The sequence below is a fragment of the Sciurus vulgaris genome (genome assembly GCF_902686455.1).
Source record: "Sciurus vulgaris genome assembly, chromosome: 6".
Taxonomy (NCBI): Eukaryota; Metazoa; Chordata; class Mammalia; order Rodentia; family Sciuridae; genus Sciurus; species Sciurus vulgaris.
Genome location: NC_136466.1, coordinates 127,962,009 through 127,976,830, shown reverse-complemented (window position 1 = coordinate 127,976,830; position 14,822 = coordinate 127,962,009). Strand labels below are relative to the sequence as shown.

At 37.0% G+C, this 14,822-nt stretch overlaps 1 protein-coding gene and 1 pseudogene across 4 annotated transcripts in view; one reads left to right on the top strand and one right to left on the bottom strand.

Annotated features, from left to right (window-relative positions):
* The window catches only part of CDC20B (cell division cycle 20B), a 62,946-nt gene that overhangs the window by 34,855 nt on the left and 13,269 nt on the right, over positions 1-14,822 (bottom strand). For all 3 annotated transcript variants that reach the window (XM_079145278.1, XM_079145277.1, XM_079145279.1), the window contains exons 3-4: positions 5,950-6,172; positions 3,439-3,569 (exon numbers count right to left, since the gene is read on the bottom strand). In XM_079145278.1, the coding sequence (XP_079001404.1) occupies positions 3,439-3,569; positions 5,950-6,172 (354 nt within the window). The remainder of the gene's footprint in view (positions 1-3,438; positions 3,570-5,949; positions 6,173-14,822) is intronic.
* LOC306664428 (UPF0711 protein C18orf21 homolog) lies at positions 13,447-14,223 on the top strand (annotated as a pseudogene). Its single transcript has 2 exons — positions 13,447-13,545; positions 13,673-14,223. The product of its transcript is annotated as a UPF0711 protein C18orf21 homolog (transcript).

Sequence of the window (14,822 nt, the reverse complement as noted above, 5' to 3'; positions counted from 1 at the left end):
CAGCATTGGTTGCATCCATTTAAAAGAAAAAGAAAAAGAAAGATCCCAAATAAATAATCTAACACAAAAATCAGTAGAAGACAGAAAATAGTTAACATTAGAACCAAAAATTAATGAAATTGAGAATAAAAAATTAACACAAAGGATCAGTGCAATGATGAAGAGCTAGTTTTTTGAAAAGGTAAAAAAGACTGATAAAACAGTAATCAAACTAACCAATAGAAAGGGAGAGAAGAACGAAATCAATGGAATTAGAGATGAAAAGGGAGATATTACCACAGATGCTTCTGAAATCCAGAGCATCTGTAGAAACTATTTTGAAAATGTATACTCCAATAATCTGGAAAATCTAGAGGATGTTGATAAATTTCTGGACACATATGACCTATCCAAATTGAACCATAAGGATATAGAATACCTAAATATATTAGTATCAAGAATAATACTAAAGCAGCTATTAAAACCTTCCAATTGGGCTGCGGATATAACTCAGTTGGTAGAGTGCTTGCCTTACATGCACAAAGTCCTTCAATCCCCAGCACCACAAAAAAAAAAAAAAAAAAAAAAAAAAAAAAAAAAAACCTTCCAACAAAGAAAAGCCCAGTACAAGACCTTTAAAGAAAAAATAACAATAATCCCCATCAAATTATTCCAAGAAATAGAAATAAATTTTATAAAGCTGGTATCACCCTGACACCAAACCAAAGACACATCAAGGAAAGGAAACTATAGACCAATATTCCTGATAAATAAATATCATTAATAAATTATTAATAAATTTAATAAACTGCATCCAAAAACATATTAAAAAGATAATGCACCATGATCAAGTGGATTTCAACCCAAGGATGCAAGTTTGGTTCAACGTATGCAAATCACTAAATTCACCACATAAATAGAATTAAGGACAAGAATCATATGATCATCTCAATAGAAGCAGAAAAGGCCTTTGACAAAATCCAGCACCCATTCATGTTAAAAATTCTGGAGAAATTAGAGGTAGAAGGAACTTATCTCAACATTATAAAGGCTATATAAGACAAACCCAAAGTCACCATTATGCTGACTAGAGAAAAACTAAACACATTTCCTCTAAAATCAGAAACAAGACAAAGATGTCTACTCTCACCACTCCTATTTAATAAAGCTCTTAAAAACTATAACCAGAGCAAACAGGCAAGAGAAGGAAATTAAAGGGATACAAACAGGAAAAGAGGAAGTCAAATTATGTTTGCTGATGACATGATCCTAAATCTAGAAGACTCAAAAAAATCTACTAGAAGACTTCTAAAGCCAAATTCAGCAAAGTAGTAAGATACAAGATCAATACCCATAAGTCAATAACTTTACTATACTCCAATAATGAACCTGATAAGAAAGAAATTGGGAAAACAATCCCATTTATAATAATCTAAAAAAATAATATACCTAGGAACAAATCTAACAAAGGAGATGTAAGACCTCTACAATGAAAACTATAAAACATTGAAGAAAGAAACTGAAGACCTCAGAAGGTGGAAAGACCTCCCTGGGTTCTTACATAAGCATATTTAATATTGTCAAAATGGCCACACTACCAAAAGCATTATACCGATTCAATGCAAGTCCATCAAAACACCAATGACATCTTTCACATAACCATAAAAAAAGCCCTAAAATTCATTTGGAAGAATAAAAGACCCAGAATAGTCAAAGAAATACTGAGCAAGAAGAGCAGTGCACAATACCTGATCTCAAATTATATTACAGAGTTATAATAACAGAAACAGCATGATATCAGTATTAAAACACACATGAAGATCAATGAAATAAAAGCCACAGAGACAAACCCATACAGATACAGTCATCTGATACTTGACAAAGGTGCCAAAAACATATGCTAGGGAAAAGATAGACTTTTTAACAAATGGTGATGCGAACACTAGTTATCCTATGTAGATGCATGAAACTAGGTCCTTATCTTTAATGCTACATAAAAGTTAACTCAAAGTGAATCAAAGATCTAGAAATTAGCCCAGAAACTTTGCAACTACTAGAAGAAAGCAGAGTTCAACACTCCCACATATTGGTGCAGGCACCAATTTCCTTAATAAGACCCTTATAAAGTTCAAGAAATAAAACCAAGAATCAATAATGGGATGATGCTAAATTCAAAAGTTTTTCCACAGCAAAGAAAATGGTTGAGCATTGAGAGACCCTGCAGAATGGGAGAAAAATCTTAGCCAGCTATTCCTCCAACAGAAGATTAATATCTAAAATACATAAAAGAACTCAAAAAACTTAACACCAAATTAAAACAAATAACCCAACCAATAAATGGGCAAAGAGCTAAGCAGACATTTCTCAAAAAAAGAAATACTAATGGCCCACAAATATATGAAAAAGTGTTCAACATCCCTAGCAATCAAAGAAATGCAAATCAAAACTGCATTGAGATTTCATCTCACTCCAGTTAAAATGGCAGTCATCAAGAATACAAATAATAATAAATGCTAAGGTATATATACACAATGGAGTTTTACTCAATCATAAATAGGAACAAAATTATGGTATTTGTTGGTAAATAAATGGAACTAGAGAAAAGCATGCTAAGTGAAATAAGTCAGACACAGAAATTCAAGAATCAAGTGTTTTCTGTCATATGTGGAAGCCAAAGCAAAATAAAAGAGAAAAAAATGGGGTGAGAAATCCCATGAAAATAGAAGGGAGATCAGGAGAGTAGAGGGAAGGGAAGAAGGGGAGGGGGGAGGGACAGAAAAAGAGCTGAACTGTGGAATGAAATTGACCAAATTTATGCTATGGATATATATGGACATTCCATGGTGAATTTCACCTTTATGTATATCTATAAAGCACCAATTAAAAAGTAATAAATAAACAGAAGGAATACTAGTAGAATAGAGGAAGGGAAAAGGAAATACTAGGGACTGAAATGGAGCAAATTATATTCCATGCATGTGTGTTTACATCAAAATGAACCCCACTATCATGTATAACTATAATGCACTAATAAAAACATTTTAAAAAAATAACCTGGTCTAGTCATGAGGCCAACAGCATCCCTAATTACCTCAGTAGAACTCTCTAACCATCCCCCACTCCATAAACCCATGCCCAACAATAAGGCATCCAACAAAAGACCTGCTCTATTACATTGATACAGATACATTTATTTATATATATATATTTTTTTGTTACCTCTCTGATTTTCATTTGCACTTTTTTGACTGTTCCTAACAACATGATCTCGTGTGTTTGTTGGATTTTTTTTTTCTTATGAAGTGTCTCTATTCACATTCATTTGCTCATTTTTTCTGTCAAGAATCTATCATTTTCCTACTGATTTATAAGGGCAGCTAAACAGCTCTTTCTCACATTTGAGACTCAATTATCCAAGCTTCTTAAGATGTGGGATCTTTGCTTCTCTCTCTTACCTACCTGACCTCTTGAGGCAACATCTTCCTTCATATCTCTCTCCAGAGCATGAGGTGCCTTGCAGACACAGAGAGCAGAATCATTCCTTTCACAGCTGTCTTTGATGGGGACCTTCAGTGGCTCTTTGAGGGTTCCTGCAAGAAAGACACTTAACTTGAAATTTGGTTTTTAATAGAATACAATCACTTTGCAGGTCTAGCCACAGAATCTTCCACAGCAGAACAGAATGTGAGGTCCAGCCCCTTGTACCAAAATCCGGAATGGGAGTGGGAGCAAGGAGGAGAGATAGGCCCTTATCCAGAGCTCTGGGTTCATAAGCGAACCCTCATGAGAAACTGCCTCAGTAGCCTCTGGAACAGGGAGGAAAGGCTGAATTAAAGGTCTGATTCCAATGGCAGCAGCAACTGTGGAAATGCTTTACCTCTTCATGGAGAAAACAAATCTGCACATTTGAAGAATGGATAGAAAGAATTCAATAATTTAAAAAGATGATGCAAAGAAGATCCTGTTTGCCCATACTATGATCATCCTGCAGGAAATCACTACAGGATGTTTGTGTTGCCAGTCACTGGCATTCACTGCATGATCATGATCAAGTCACTGTGCCTCTCCCCCTTACTACTGTAGAGAGATGCTGTGAAGGTCAAGTATCAATGAAATACTACATTAAAATAACAGGAGTCAATGTTATTTGCATTAATTTTTTTCACATCTATTTCCTTCTCAAGATTGAGAATGCCTTTTAACAGATTTTTAACTGCACTGGAAACCTGTCAAGACATCCTCTAAAACTAAATATCTGCCATATCACTTGTTTATCAGAGGGGCCAAGAGACCACTGGAAAATCTTGGCTTTTTGCAAGTGACAATCCCTTCTTCATTTGAACAGTCATAGACTTGGTAAGCTGTTGCTAATGTTCCCAGAGCCTGGCATCGCGAGTCCCTTGATATTCAAAATCTAAGAGGTGTATGTTACATTAAAGGAGGAGGAGGGTTGAAAACATAAAATGTTCCTCAAAGCTTTATATCCTGTTCCTTGTCCTGAGAAATTATGCAAGCTTGCTTCCTTGTGCTATTTATACAAGAGTATAAAGTAGAAAAGGTCAGCTCTTAGAACCTCAAATGAGAAAGGATAAATGAACCTGAATGCAAGTACTGACAATCATCCCAATCATAAACAAAGAGGTCAATTCCACCAGCCAAAGAAAGCAGGGACATCTCAGGTTTCCTGTGGCAAGCATAACTGCAAATGAACCTCTCTGTATGTGCCCCTTACACTTCTGACATCAAGAAAAGAAACATCACCAGCAAAATACTGAGAAACCAATGAATCTGGTTAATGCCCAATACTAAATTAAGTAGAAAATAAAATGGACTTCCTTGTAAAATCCTCTTGGCCAAAGCCTATTGCCTAAAATTTAAATTTCTCATGTAAGGTTTTACTAAGAAACAACCAATAAATTGATTTAGGACCTAAAAAAGAAAAGGAAGCCCCTAATTTTAGCCAGAGATGCCTCAAAACAATCAACATAAAAATTGCTCCTCAATTACAATGGGCTACAAAAGATTTCTTTCAGAAGATAGTAGAACCAAAGGCAAATGTTTTCTCTGATATGTAGATGCTAATTCACAATAAGGCATGTGGGGGCAGGGGGAGAGAGGTACTTTATTTTGGGTAGAGGAGAGTGAAGGGAGGGGAGGGGGTATGGGAGAAAGAATGATGGTGGAGTGAAACAGACTTTATTGCCTCACGTACATATATGACTGCATGACCCATGTGATCTTACAATATGTATAATCAGAGGGGTGTGAGGTCACACTCCATATCTGTATGATCTATCAAAATGTATAAATGTAATTCTACTGTCATGTATGAATAATTATAATAAAATTTTTAAAAATTAATAAAAGAAGATAGTCATAACACTGATCTTTCTTAAACCTGAATCTCCTACTACTGCATTCAACTGACTTCAGAATTGGTACTTATCATTACAGGGGAATTTCATTGGTTTAAAAAGATTTGGGTTCCATTTCAATCTGTAGAACTACAGCGCCTCACTGAGAAAAGCTGGCACAACATTTGTCTTAATAAACAAGCTGACAGTCAAAAAAGTATGTCCCCTAGGATTTCTAAAAGAAAGAACAGAAATTAAGTAACTATACGAGAGGTGGCAAATTTTGCTTATCAATTTATTACTCAAAGGGAGGAAAAGGCCAGGTGTGATGGTGCATGCCTGTAATCCTAGCAACACACAAGGCTGAGGTAGGAGCATCACGAGTTCTAAGCCAGCCTCAGCAACTTAGCAAGACCCTGCCTCATAATAAAAAATAGAAAATGAGCTGGGGATGTGGCTCAGTGTTTAAGCACACTGGGTTTAATACCTAGTACCCCAAAAAAACAGAGGGGAGGGGGAAGGGAAAAGCTGTTGACTAAATATGACATTAGATAGTTCTATAAGACAAAGATTCTCTCAGGAATACATTCCTTTTAACATTCAAAACTGGGCTTACCTGGAGTCAAGGTGTCTTTCTCAGGCATTCCCAGCACTGATCCAACAGGTTCAGGGAGGTCAATGGTGGAAAGCTCATCTCCAAAAGAACAGGCCAAGTCCAGGGGTTGACTTTGCTGCCATCTTGCGGCAATTGGGCTACTGGCAACAGGAAGCTTTGTTGACAACCGTTTCAAAAAGTTGCTCTTGAAGTTAGAATATGTAGTAGTAACTGAATCCAAGACCTGTTTAACAACAAAGTCATAATTTATAGCGGCCTCAATGATGAAAAAGTAAGAATTCCTTACAAGAGAATTACAAATGAGTTATCTAGCACAGCACAGAATATGTGTATATAAGATGTTTTGATTTTTGTGGCCTGGTAGACAGACAGACAGACTTAAAACACCATTACAAGCCAGACACAGCGGTGCACATCTGTAACCCTAGCTACTTGGGAATGTAAGTCAGGAGGATCACAAGTCCAAGGCCAGCCTGGTCAGCTGAGACCCTGTCTCAAATGAAAATCAAAAGGACTTGGAGAGTAGTTGAGTGGTAGAGAGTCACTGGGTTTAATCTCTAGTACAAAAAAAAAATTACATATTTAGAAACTGTACTGAATTAGAACCTCTGCTGAAGAATCTGTAGGCAAACCAAAATAGTTTAGAAAGTAATTATATTTTAGGTTATTAATGTAAAATATAACATGAAATAACACTATATTCTGAAATTCAGACTTTTCATATCAATTACCCCACTTTACCAAGTTTTTGGCTGATTCTAGTTTTTTAAGACACTGTGGGACCAAGTGGAGGATGTCTATGGGCCTCCATAAGACTCACCAAGCAGCCCCTCCCTGCCCTTGCAGGTGGAGGAGCCACCATCTTCAAAATGTAGTTATTTTGAAAAAAAAAAAAAAAAAAAAAAAAAAAAAAAAAAACATACACACATAACAGAAGAAGACACTTGCTCAAGAGTTTCCTTGGCATCCTAGAACTTAAGTATTCATTTTTAAAAAATGATCCTGAATTGAAAGAGGGAAAATAGGTCCATGCTCCTCTGGCCCAGCTACTATCACTCTGTCAATCTTGAATGTTCCCTGTTTTTGGATCTCTTCCACAGTTCTCTCCCAGGGTGACTCCTAGCCCATCTTCACCAATAATTTCACCAACACCTCCTTCAGGAAAGTGTCTCTGACTTCCCTTCCTACCTATTCGAATTTTATCAGGCAACCTGTTGTGGGCCATGTAATGGTCCCCAAGGATATCCAGATCCTAGTTTCTGGAACTTGTTAATGTCACCTTACATGATAAAGGGGGCTTTGCATATGTGATTAAGGACTAATCTAAATGGAGATGGGGATACTAAATCCTAAATTATCTTGTTAAGCCCTAAATGCAATTACATGTCCTTCTAAGAGGAAGGCAGAGGGAGATTTGCCTATGCACAGACAGGAAGATGGCAAAATGATCACAGATGCAGAGGCCTGAGTGATAACATTCCCAAGTCAAGAAATGTTGGCAGTCATTATTACCCTCTGTACGGGTATGAATGCACTAATGGTGTGATTCTGCATCACATACTAGAGAAATGAAAAGTTGTGCTCCATTTGTGTACCATGAGTCGAAATGCATTCTGCTGTTGTGTATAACTAATTAGAACAAACTTTAAAAAAAAAAGAAGTGTTGGCAGTCATGTGAATCTGGATGACCAGGCATGGATCCTCCCCAGGAGCTCCTGGGTGAAGCAAGGCCCTGTAGACACCTTGGCTTCTGCCCAGTGAAACCGATCTCAGAACTCTAGCCTCCATAAGAGAATAAGTTGTGTTTTAAACCACCAGGTTTATAGTAATTTGTTACAGCAGTTATAGGGAACCAGTGTGCAGCCTACATTGGACTTCCACAGCTGACCATGTGTGCCTCCAAAACAGCATCACCACATTATATTAATAACAATAACATTTATCAAGTGCTCAATGAGCAAGAATGTAGAGCTAAGTAGTGTATTCAAGATTCAGCCTACTGCATACAGTTGTACACATATTACCTCCATGAGTGGTAGCCTTTGGAATATGCAGTGTTCAATATTCACAACCAACCAGAGCAACCCTACCAAGGTTTGAACTCTGACAAATCCATCTAATCCCTGTGCTTTGAGCATCTGTGCTCATCTTCCCACTTTTCTGCTTATTTTTATTTCTCTTCTACTATATTATGCACTTCTGAAGACCAGGGACTTTGTCTTTTACCTTAATAGCTCCAGGGCATAGCACATTTATTAGTATCTAGGAACTCTATAATGAATAAAGAAATGAACCTCTTCTCTTAGAAGCCATTGATGCTAAAAAGGCACAAGGCACAAGGGGGTCAAGAAAGAATCCAGAGGCCAGAAAATAAGGCTATTTTTCTTTCTCCTCCATTAAGAATAATTTTCAAATAAACATTTCTGTAGAAACTAGAGAATTATATAAATGAAGCAATAAGATGCATCTGGGCATTTAAATAAGGGCAAGTCTCTAAAGCAGATAAGTGTCACCCCACAGTACTGACAACACTTCCAAAACCAATACTTATTAGTGATCTATGAAAAAAACATGACAAAGAAGAAAATGCCCCTCATATGCACGAACATTTTTCATAGTCTTCAAATAGGAGGAATAAGCAACAAAATAAACTTGTAGCCACAGTCCTAAATTGCATGTTTTCCTGGAGCCATGTTATCCTGAGTACATCCCCTGTGAGGGGCTGCAGATTTTGTCCCTGTCCTTACACCATTCAACTTTATCAGTGGCTTAAGTGGACATTTATTTATCAAAATGGTGGATTAGTTTAAGTTAAAATATTAAATGACAGAAATGGGATTCAGAATAAAGTCTGAGACAAAGATCAAAACCAACAAAAATAAATGTACAGTTCTTTACACTGTACAAGCAAAAGATGGGAGAGAACTGATATGCAGTGAAAGTTCAGAGAAGCACCACTAGAGCCTAGGTCAAGAGTGTGGTGAAATTGCCTTTAAAAAAAAAAAAAAAGAGCAGTATAATTTTAGGAAATTTAAGGGGAAAATAGCATTTGAAACAGTAGCAAGCAAAATCCCGCTGTTTTTGGACCAATCAGAACTCATCTGGAGAACTGTTTCTGGACTCTGAACTGTATGGTTCAAGAAGGGAGATGGACATGACAGGATTCAAAACCCAAGTTTATTTGGAGAAAAGGGACCACAATCAGGGATCAGAGTGATGGCAATAACAGAGTAGCACCCCAACATGTGTAAGGGTCCTTCTCACGTGAGTCAGAAAATCCAGTGCATTTAATTTAGAAGAAAGAAGATTCAAAAGGAGCTGTCTTCACCTATTAAAGGGATGTAACTTATGAAAACAAGAAAAACTTACTCTGTATTGCCACCTATGGCAAAACCAGGACCAATGAATGGAGGAGATAAATTGTTATTCAACACAAAGAACTTTCAAAGAATAAAGCACAATTTCTCTTAACACTCTGAATATAAAGTAAAATTCTCAGTCCTTCCACAGGTATATATGGTTTGTAGTAATACAGATAAAATTTTCTTTCAAGTTTCTTAATTTAGTTGTCAATGGACCTTTATTTATTTTTTTTAATATGTGATGCTGAGAATTGAACCCTCACACATGCTAGGGAATTGCTCTAGCCACCAAGCTACAACCCCAGCCCCTAAAAATGTTTTCATAATTGCATATTTCAATGAAAATTTTTTGTTTTAAATTTTCAGTTTAATATAAAGTTTTCCCTTACCAAAAAATTGAGTAAAATATGTGAATATATTCAAATTAAATGTTAAGTAAATAAATAATACACTATTATTGAAAAATTCACAGAGGAGTCATGCAAATGACCACAGCTCAGGAAACCCTGCTGTGGAATATGCTATTTCATCTTCAATGTTTTTAAACTTTTGTTCCAGGATCTATCTCCTGCTGAGGAAATGCCTGTTGCATAGTTTCAAATGACTCAAGTATTTATTAATAGAGAGGAAGAGGAAGATAAGAAAAATAAGACAAAGGAGGGAAAAAGGATGAATGACTCCAGACTGGAGGCTCATGGGTTCAGCTTGTTTACCTTGAGATTCACATCACATTGACACTGTACCAGGAGGAATTCAGAGCCCGGTGGCCAACAAATAAATAGAAAGGAACCTAGAGAGGTTAAAAATAAGGTCAGGAAGTAACAAAATGAAACAACTAAGAAAACAGAAACAAATGCATCTGTCTAATCTGACCATGAACACTTCAGTGGGTGGGAGAAACCTGGACATTCCAGAGGAGACAAGCTGGTGTTGACAGTCTGTGAGAACCTCACCACACAGTGGAAAGCAAGAAGATGGCCTGTGAGCTCATGCATAACCCCACCTGCCTTTCCTAACCTCTAGATGTCTGCCCCTTCTGTCACCCACCACCAACCACTCCAGAAGCAGCATACTGTCCATGCGACATCTCAAATTTAGGATCTCAAAATGTCTGACTATTTTGATAAGTCCAAAAGACCAAAATATTCATCTTTTCATTTTTTAATCCCTAATTACCTTGGGATCCTGTTGGATGGGCTCAGTAAAACACAAGCCAAAACTGTCAAGATCTATAGATAACAATAACGTGCTATGCTTTTCAAACGGCTAAAAGAAAGGATTCTGAATGTTTTCACCATAATGAAATAATAATTGAGGAAACAGAAATGTTTACTGATTTAAACATTATACAACAGATATATGTATTGAAGCATCATATGGGTCCACAAAAGTGAATATTTTAAAGTTTTTTTTATAATTTTAGCTGTAGATGGACACAATACCTTTATTTATTTATTTATTTTTATGTGGTGCTGAGGCTAGAACCCAGTGCCTCACACATGCCAGGTAAGGGCTCTACCACTGAGCTACAGCCCCAGCCCAGTTTTTAAGTTTTTAAGTATCAGTTTAAAAATAAATTTAAATCAAAACCAGCAAGACCATTTTCAGGTGGTGGGACTATTGTGCTCCATTGCCAATGCCTGCCATGGGGGCTCCAGAGCATCTTTAGCATCCTTCCCTTTTCTTGCATCTCACTGGCAAAGGCTGCCTTCATTGACACTGTCCTCTTGTATCTGGACTTGTTGCTCTGCAGACTCCCTGTGACACCTTCCAGGTAACTTCAGTACACATGCACTAGTTTTTTGCTGTTTTGCTCTTTCTCCCCTCTCTGAGCCCCTACAGTGATTTCTTATAAAACTAGATGTCTCCAGATGAACATAACTCCTTCACCAACTACTCCATCAATCTTGCCTCCTGTTTTTTTTTTCTAAACATATTTTATCAATTACAAAGAATGCTTTAATACAGATGAAATAATTTGGGTTATGAAGTTGAAAGTCCTAAATACTATTCCATTCTCTAGTTCTGTAATCTTGGCTGAGTTATCAACTTCTTATTTCAAATAATTATCACAAGGGAAATAATATGTATACTAAAGTAGATTACATACATTATAAAGCTCATAAGGAAAAGTAATTTTGTGCGAGGTTCAGCATAAAGCTAAAATGTAAGTTATCTAGTGCACTCACTTTATTTGTTGCCTTATAATTCTTTCTTGTCTCATGTATGTTCTCATATCTCCAAAATCACTTTTAATTTGTAGAGAACTGGCTCATTCACTAACACTTTATTTGTATCCTCTACAAAACCTGAGTTGGTTAGTTAAGTCAATTGCTTTATCCCACTATGGACCCCATGGCTTCCTCCAGACTTGACATTCAACACATCAATCTCTTCCTCTCCTTTAGGTAGTTTTCCTTTATCTACAAAAGAGTATTTGTGGATTTTCTAGCGTACTATCCCTATACAGAGAAATCTGCAATTATGATATATTTATAGTTTAAGGTGAGTCTTCCTATTAAAAAAAAAAAAAAACATGGAAAATGAGAACAGATCACCAGAAATTGAGAAACATCAAAACATATTCAGAAAAAGATTCTGCCAAATGAACAAAGAGGCATATGGTGTATGCAGGGGCCAAAATTTGTCTGTATCCAGAACAAGAATTCTCCAAACCATCGTTGAGAATGATTGTTTAACAGGCCCAAGTGGGAATTCACATATTATGCTTTCATTGTTTGAGGTTCTTATGCCTTAGGATCACTAAATTACACACTGATTCTTATGTTGCCCTTCACAAGAGATGTATACTTAAGCTTTCAGAGTAGTGTTCATATTTAGTGAATCTTCTGATCAGCCTACCTAAGTATCAGACCTACATAATCATCCTTATTTAGCAGGCATGCTGGCTTATATGGCAATCACCTGCAAGTTTATATCGCCTAAGTTTGGATCTGTCAGATTTATTCACTCTGGGTCACTCAAGATGCTTTTACAACAATGGACCAGCAGCTATCATAATGAGTTTATCAAACCAATATCATTCTGTGGGGCCCTGCCTGGGGAAAGGTCAGTCAACACCCCTCCCAGGCATAAGAACTTTGTCTCCTCATCTCAAAGCACAGTTATAATGGGACAGGTTTACATGTATAGCAGGTGTTCAATGAATTAACTTTTAAAGTGCAAGTCCTGAGCCATTTGCTTGGGCCGCCCAAGGAGTTAATTCAAGCGTCTAGTGTATTTGTGGAGACCTGCAACATATCTACTGTAGAATCCAACAAGATTGCAGTGTAAAGGCTCTCAAACTCAAATGTACAAAATCTATAAAAATGCAGGTTCTGAATCAGGAAGCCAGTAGGGTGGGGCCTACAAGCCACATTACAAAAACTCCCCAGGTAATAGCCATGCTGAAGCCCCATGGATCTCACCTGGAAAGCAAGATCAGACAGTTACCAGAGCAGTTCTTGTGGAACACATAACCCAGGGACATTAACAATTTAAACAACTCAGAACTCCCCAAAATAAAATGAGCACAGTTGAGAAGTGGCACAACAGTTTGTGTACATTTCTGTTCTTTACTAGAAAAAAATGTTTAAAAGAAATACTAAGGTTTGGGATTTTCTTATTTGTTTAGGTTTGGGGTTTTTGTTTGTTTTGTTTGTTTGTTTGTTTGTTTGTTCGTTTCTATTCATTCTTAGGCCATGAAGGAAGGAGTAAAGCAGTTCCTCTTACAGGTTTTACCTAAGGTTAAGCCCAAGCTATGGACTTTGCTCAGCTACCCCCAAACACACAACACAGGAGGGACCAGAGGAAGAGCAGGGTATCCACCTGAGCTCATGCTCTAAAACTCCAACAACCCAAAGGAAATAGGAAGGGCACTCCCACAAGCTTCTCAGCTCACTCTGCACAGTTTCTGGAAACACAACATCACACACCTTAGTTCAGAACTTGCAGATTCTTAGTGCAGAATAGTGCAGATTCTAAAGTGACTGATGAACCATGAATTTTAGGCCATGCAACTGTCAATTGCCTCCCCATTTCTACCCTTAAAATCTATGATCTTTAGCAACTGAAAGTTAGGCCTCCTGAAACAGGCAACAGTCAAAAGAAAAAATAGATAAAAAGTAAAGCAAAGATGAGACAGAAGCACTCTCTGGAGCTGGGGCGCGAAGCTTACTCAAGAGCTGCCCAGGCCAGGCCTGCTATCTCCTCTGGGACTACAGTTCAACAAACGGTAGGGAGAAGCCGGTCTGTTGGGGGTTAGACTCCTGTTGCCCTGCTCTCCTCCATTCCACACAGCGCTCCAAATGATCTAAGGCTGATCCACTCACCCATCTCGTTTTAAAGGCAGAACAAACCAGAAGCTTCCCAGTTTTATGAAAAGAGCACTTTTGAAGAAACATGTCCATACTGTTGCCAGCTGTTGGTTCTGGATAACTCTGGAGTGTGCCTCAAACCCAAGGCCAAATTGACACCCAAAATACAGAAACCTCTTAATCAAAAAGCAAGAAGTAATACACTTAAAGAAGCAAAAATAGAGAAAAAGTATAAAGACTCCAAAAGTGTATTGTTGATTACTTGTAAACATGCTACAGAACAGTTAGACATCATGGGAAAAGCAGAAGTTTTCTGTCAGCATTGAAGAGCAGTCATACTACTACAAACTCAGTCCCAAGAGACCAGAGAGGCAGACTCCAAGTTATGCAAACTTCAATCCTAATATGCCTGGCTCCAAAGGCAAGAGAGCAGCATTGATTATTAGAACACCTACATCTGGACGATCAACACCTATTTTCTCCTCAAAGAGTGTGAAAAAAAAGAGAAACTTCTCTCAGCTGAAAATTTGCTTAGTCAGAATGAATCCCAAAAGAATCCAAAGGTAGACTTCAGAAATTTCTTATCCTCTCTATGAAATCTCTTGAACTTCGAGAATAAGAAATTTTTCTGATACAATTTCTGAAACTAAGTTAATAAAATGACTTTTTTAAAAACTAAAGCAAATACTTGAAGTACCCAAGTAGAGGTGGGATTTTTGATAGAATTATTTTTTAAATATATATTTTTAGTTGTTGGACAATTATTTTATTCATTTATTTATAAGCAATGCTAAAAATCAAACCCAGTGCTTCACACATGCTACAACCTCAGCCCTGATAGAACTATTTATAACTGTGAAATAGCTGTATTATTATAGAGTTCATTATTTTTCCATCTACAGGTAATAGCTGTTGGTGAATCGTGAAATCATTTTCATGGCCAGAATCAGGCTGTTTAAAAATGCAACAGACACAGGTGTCTTGCAGTTCGAAGGAGATGTATTGCTTCAGGAAAATTCTCAGGGCTGTGTGTATATGTGTGTGTTCAGTTATGCTGTAAAGCACTTTTTTTTTTTTTAACTGCAGTCATGTTTAAAATCTTGCAAAAAAACACCCAACTATATTTTACTTTATGAGAAGGGGGTTTTAATGTCTTGTTTTCAACCTATTTACTTTTACTGCATTCATCTGGCAT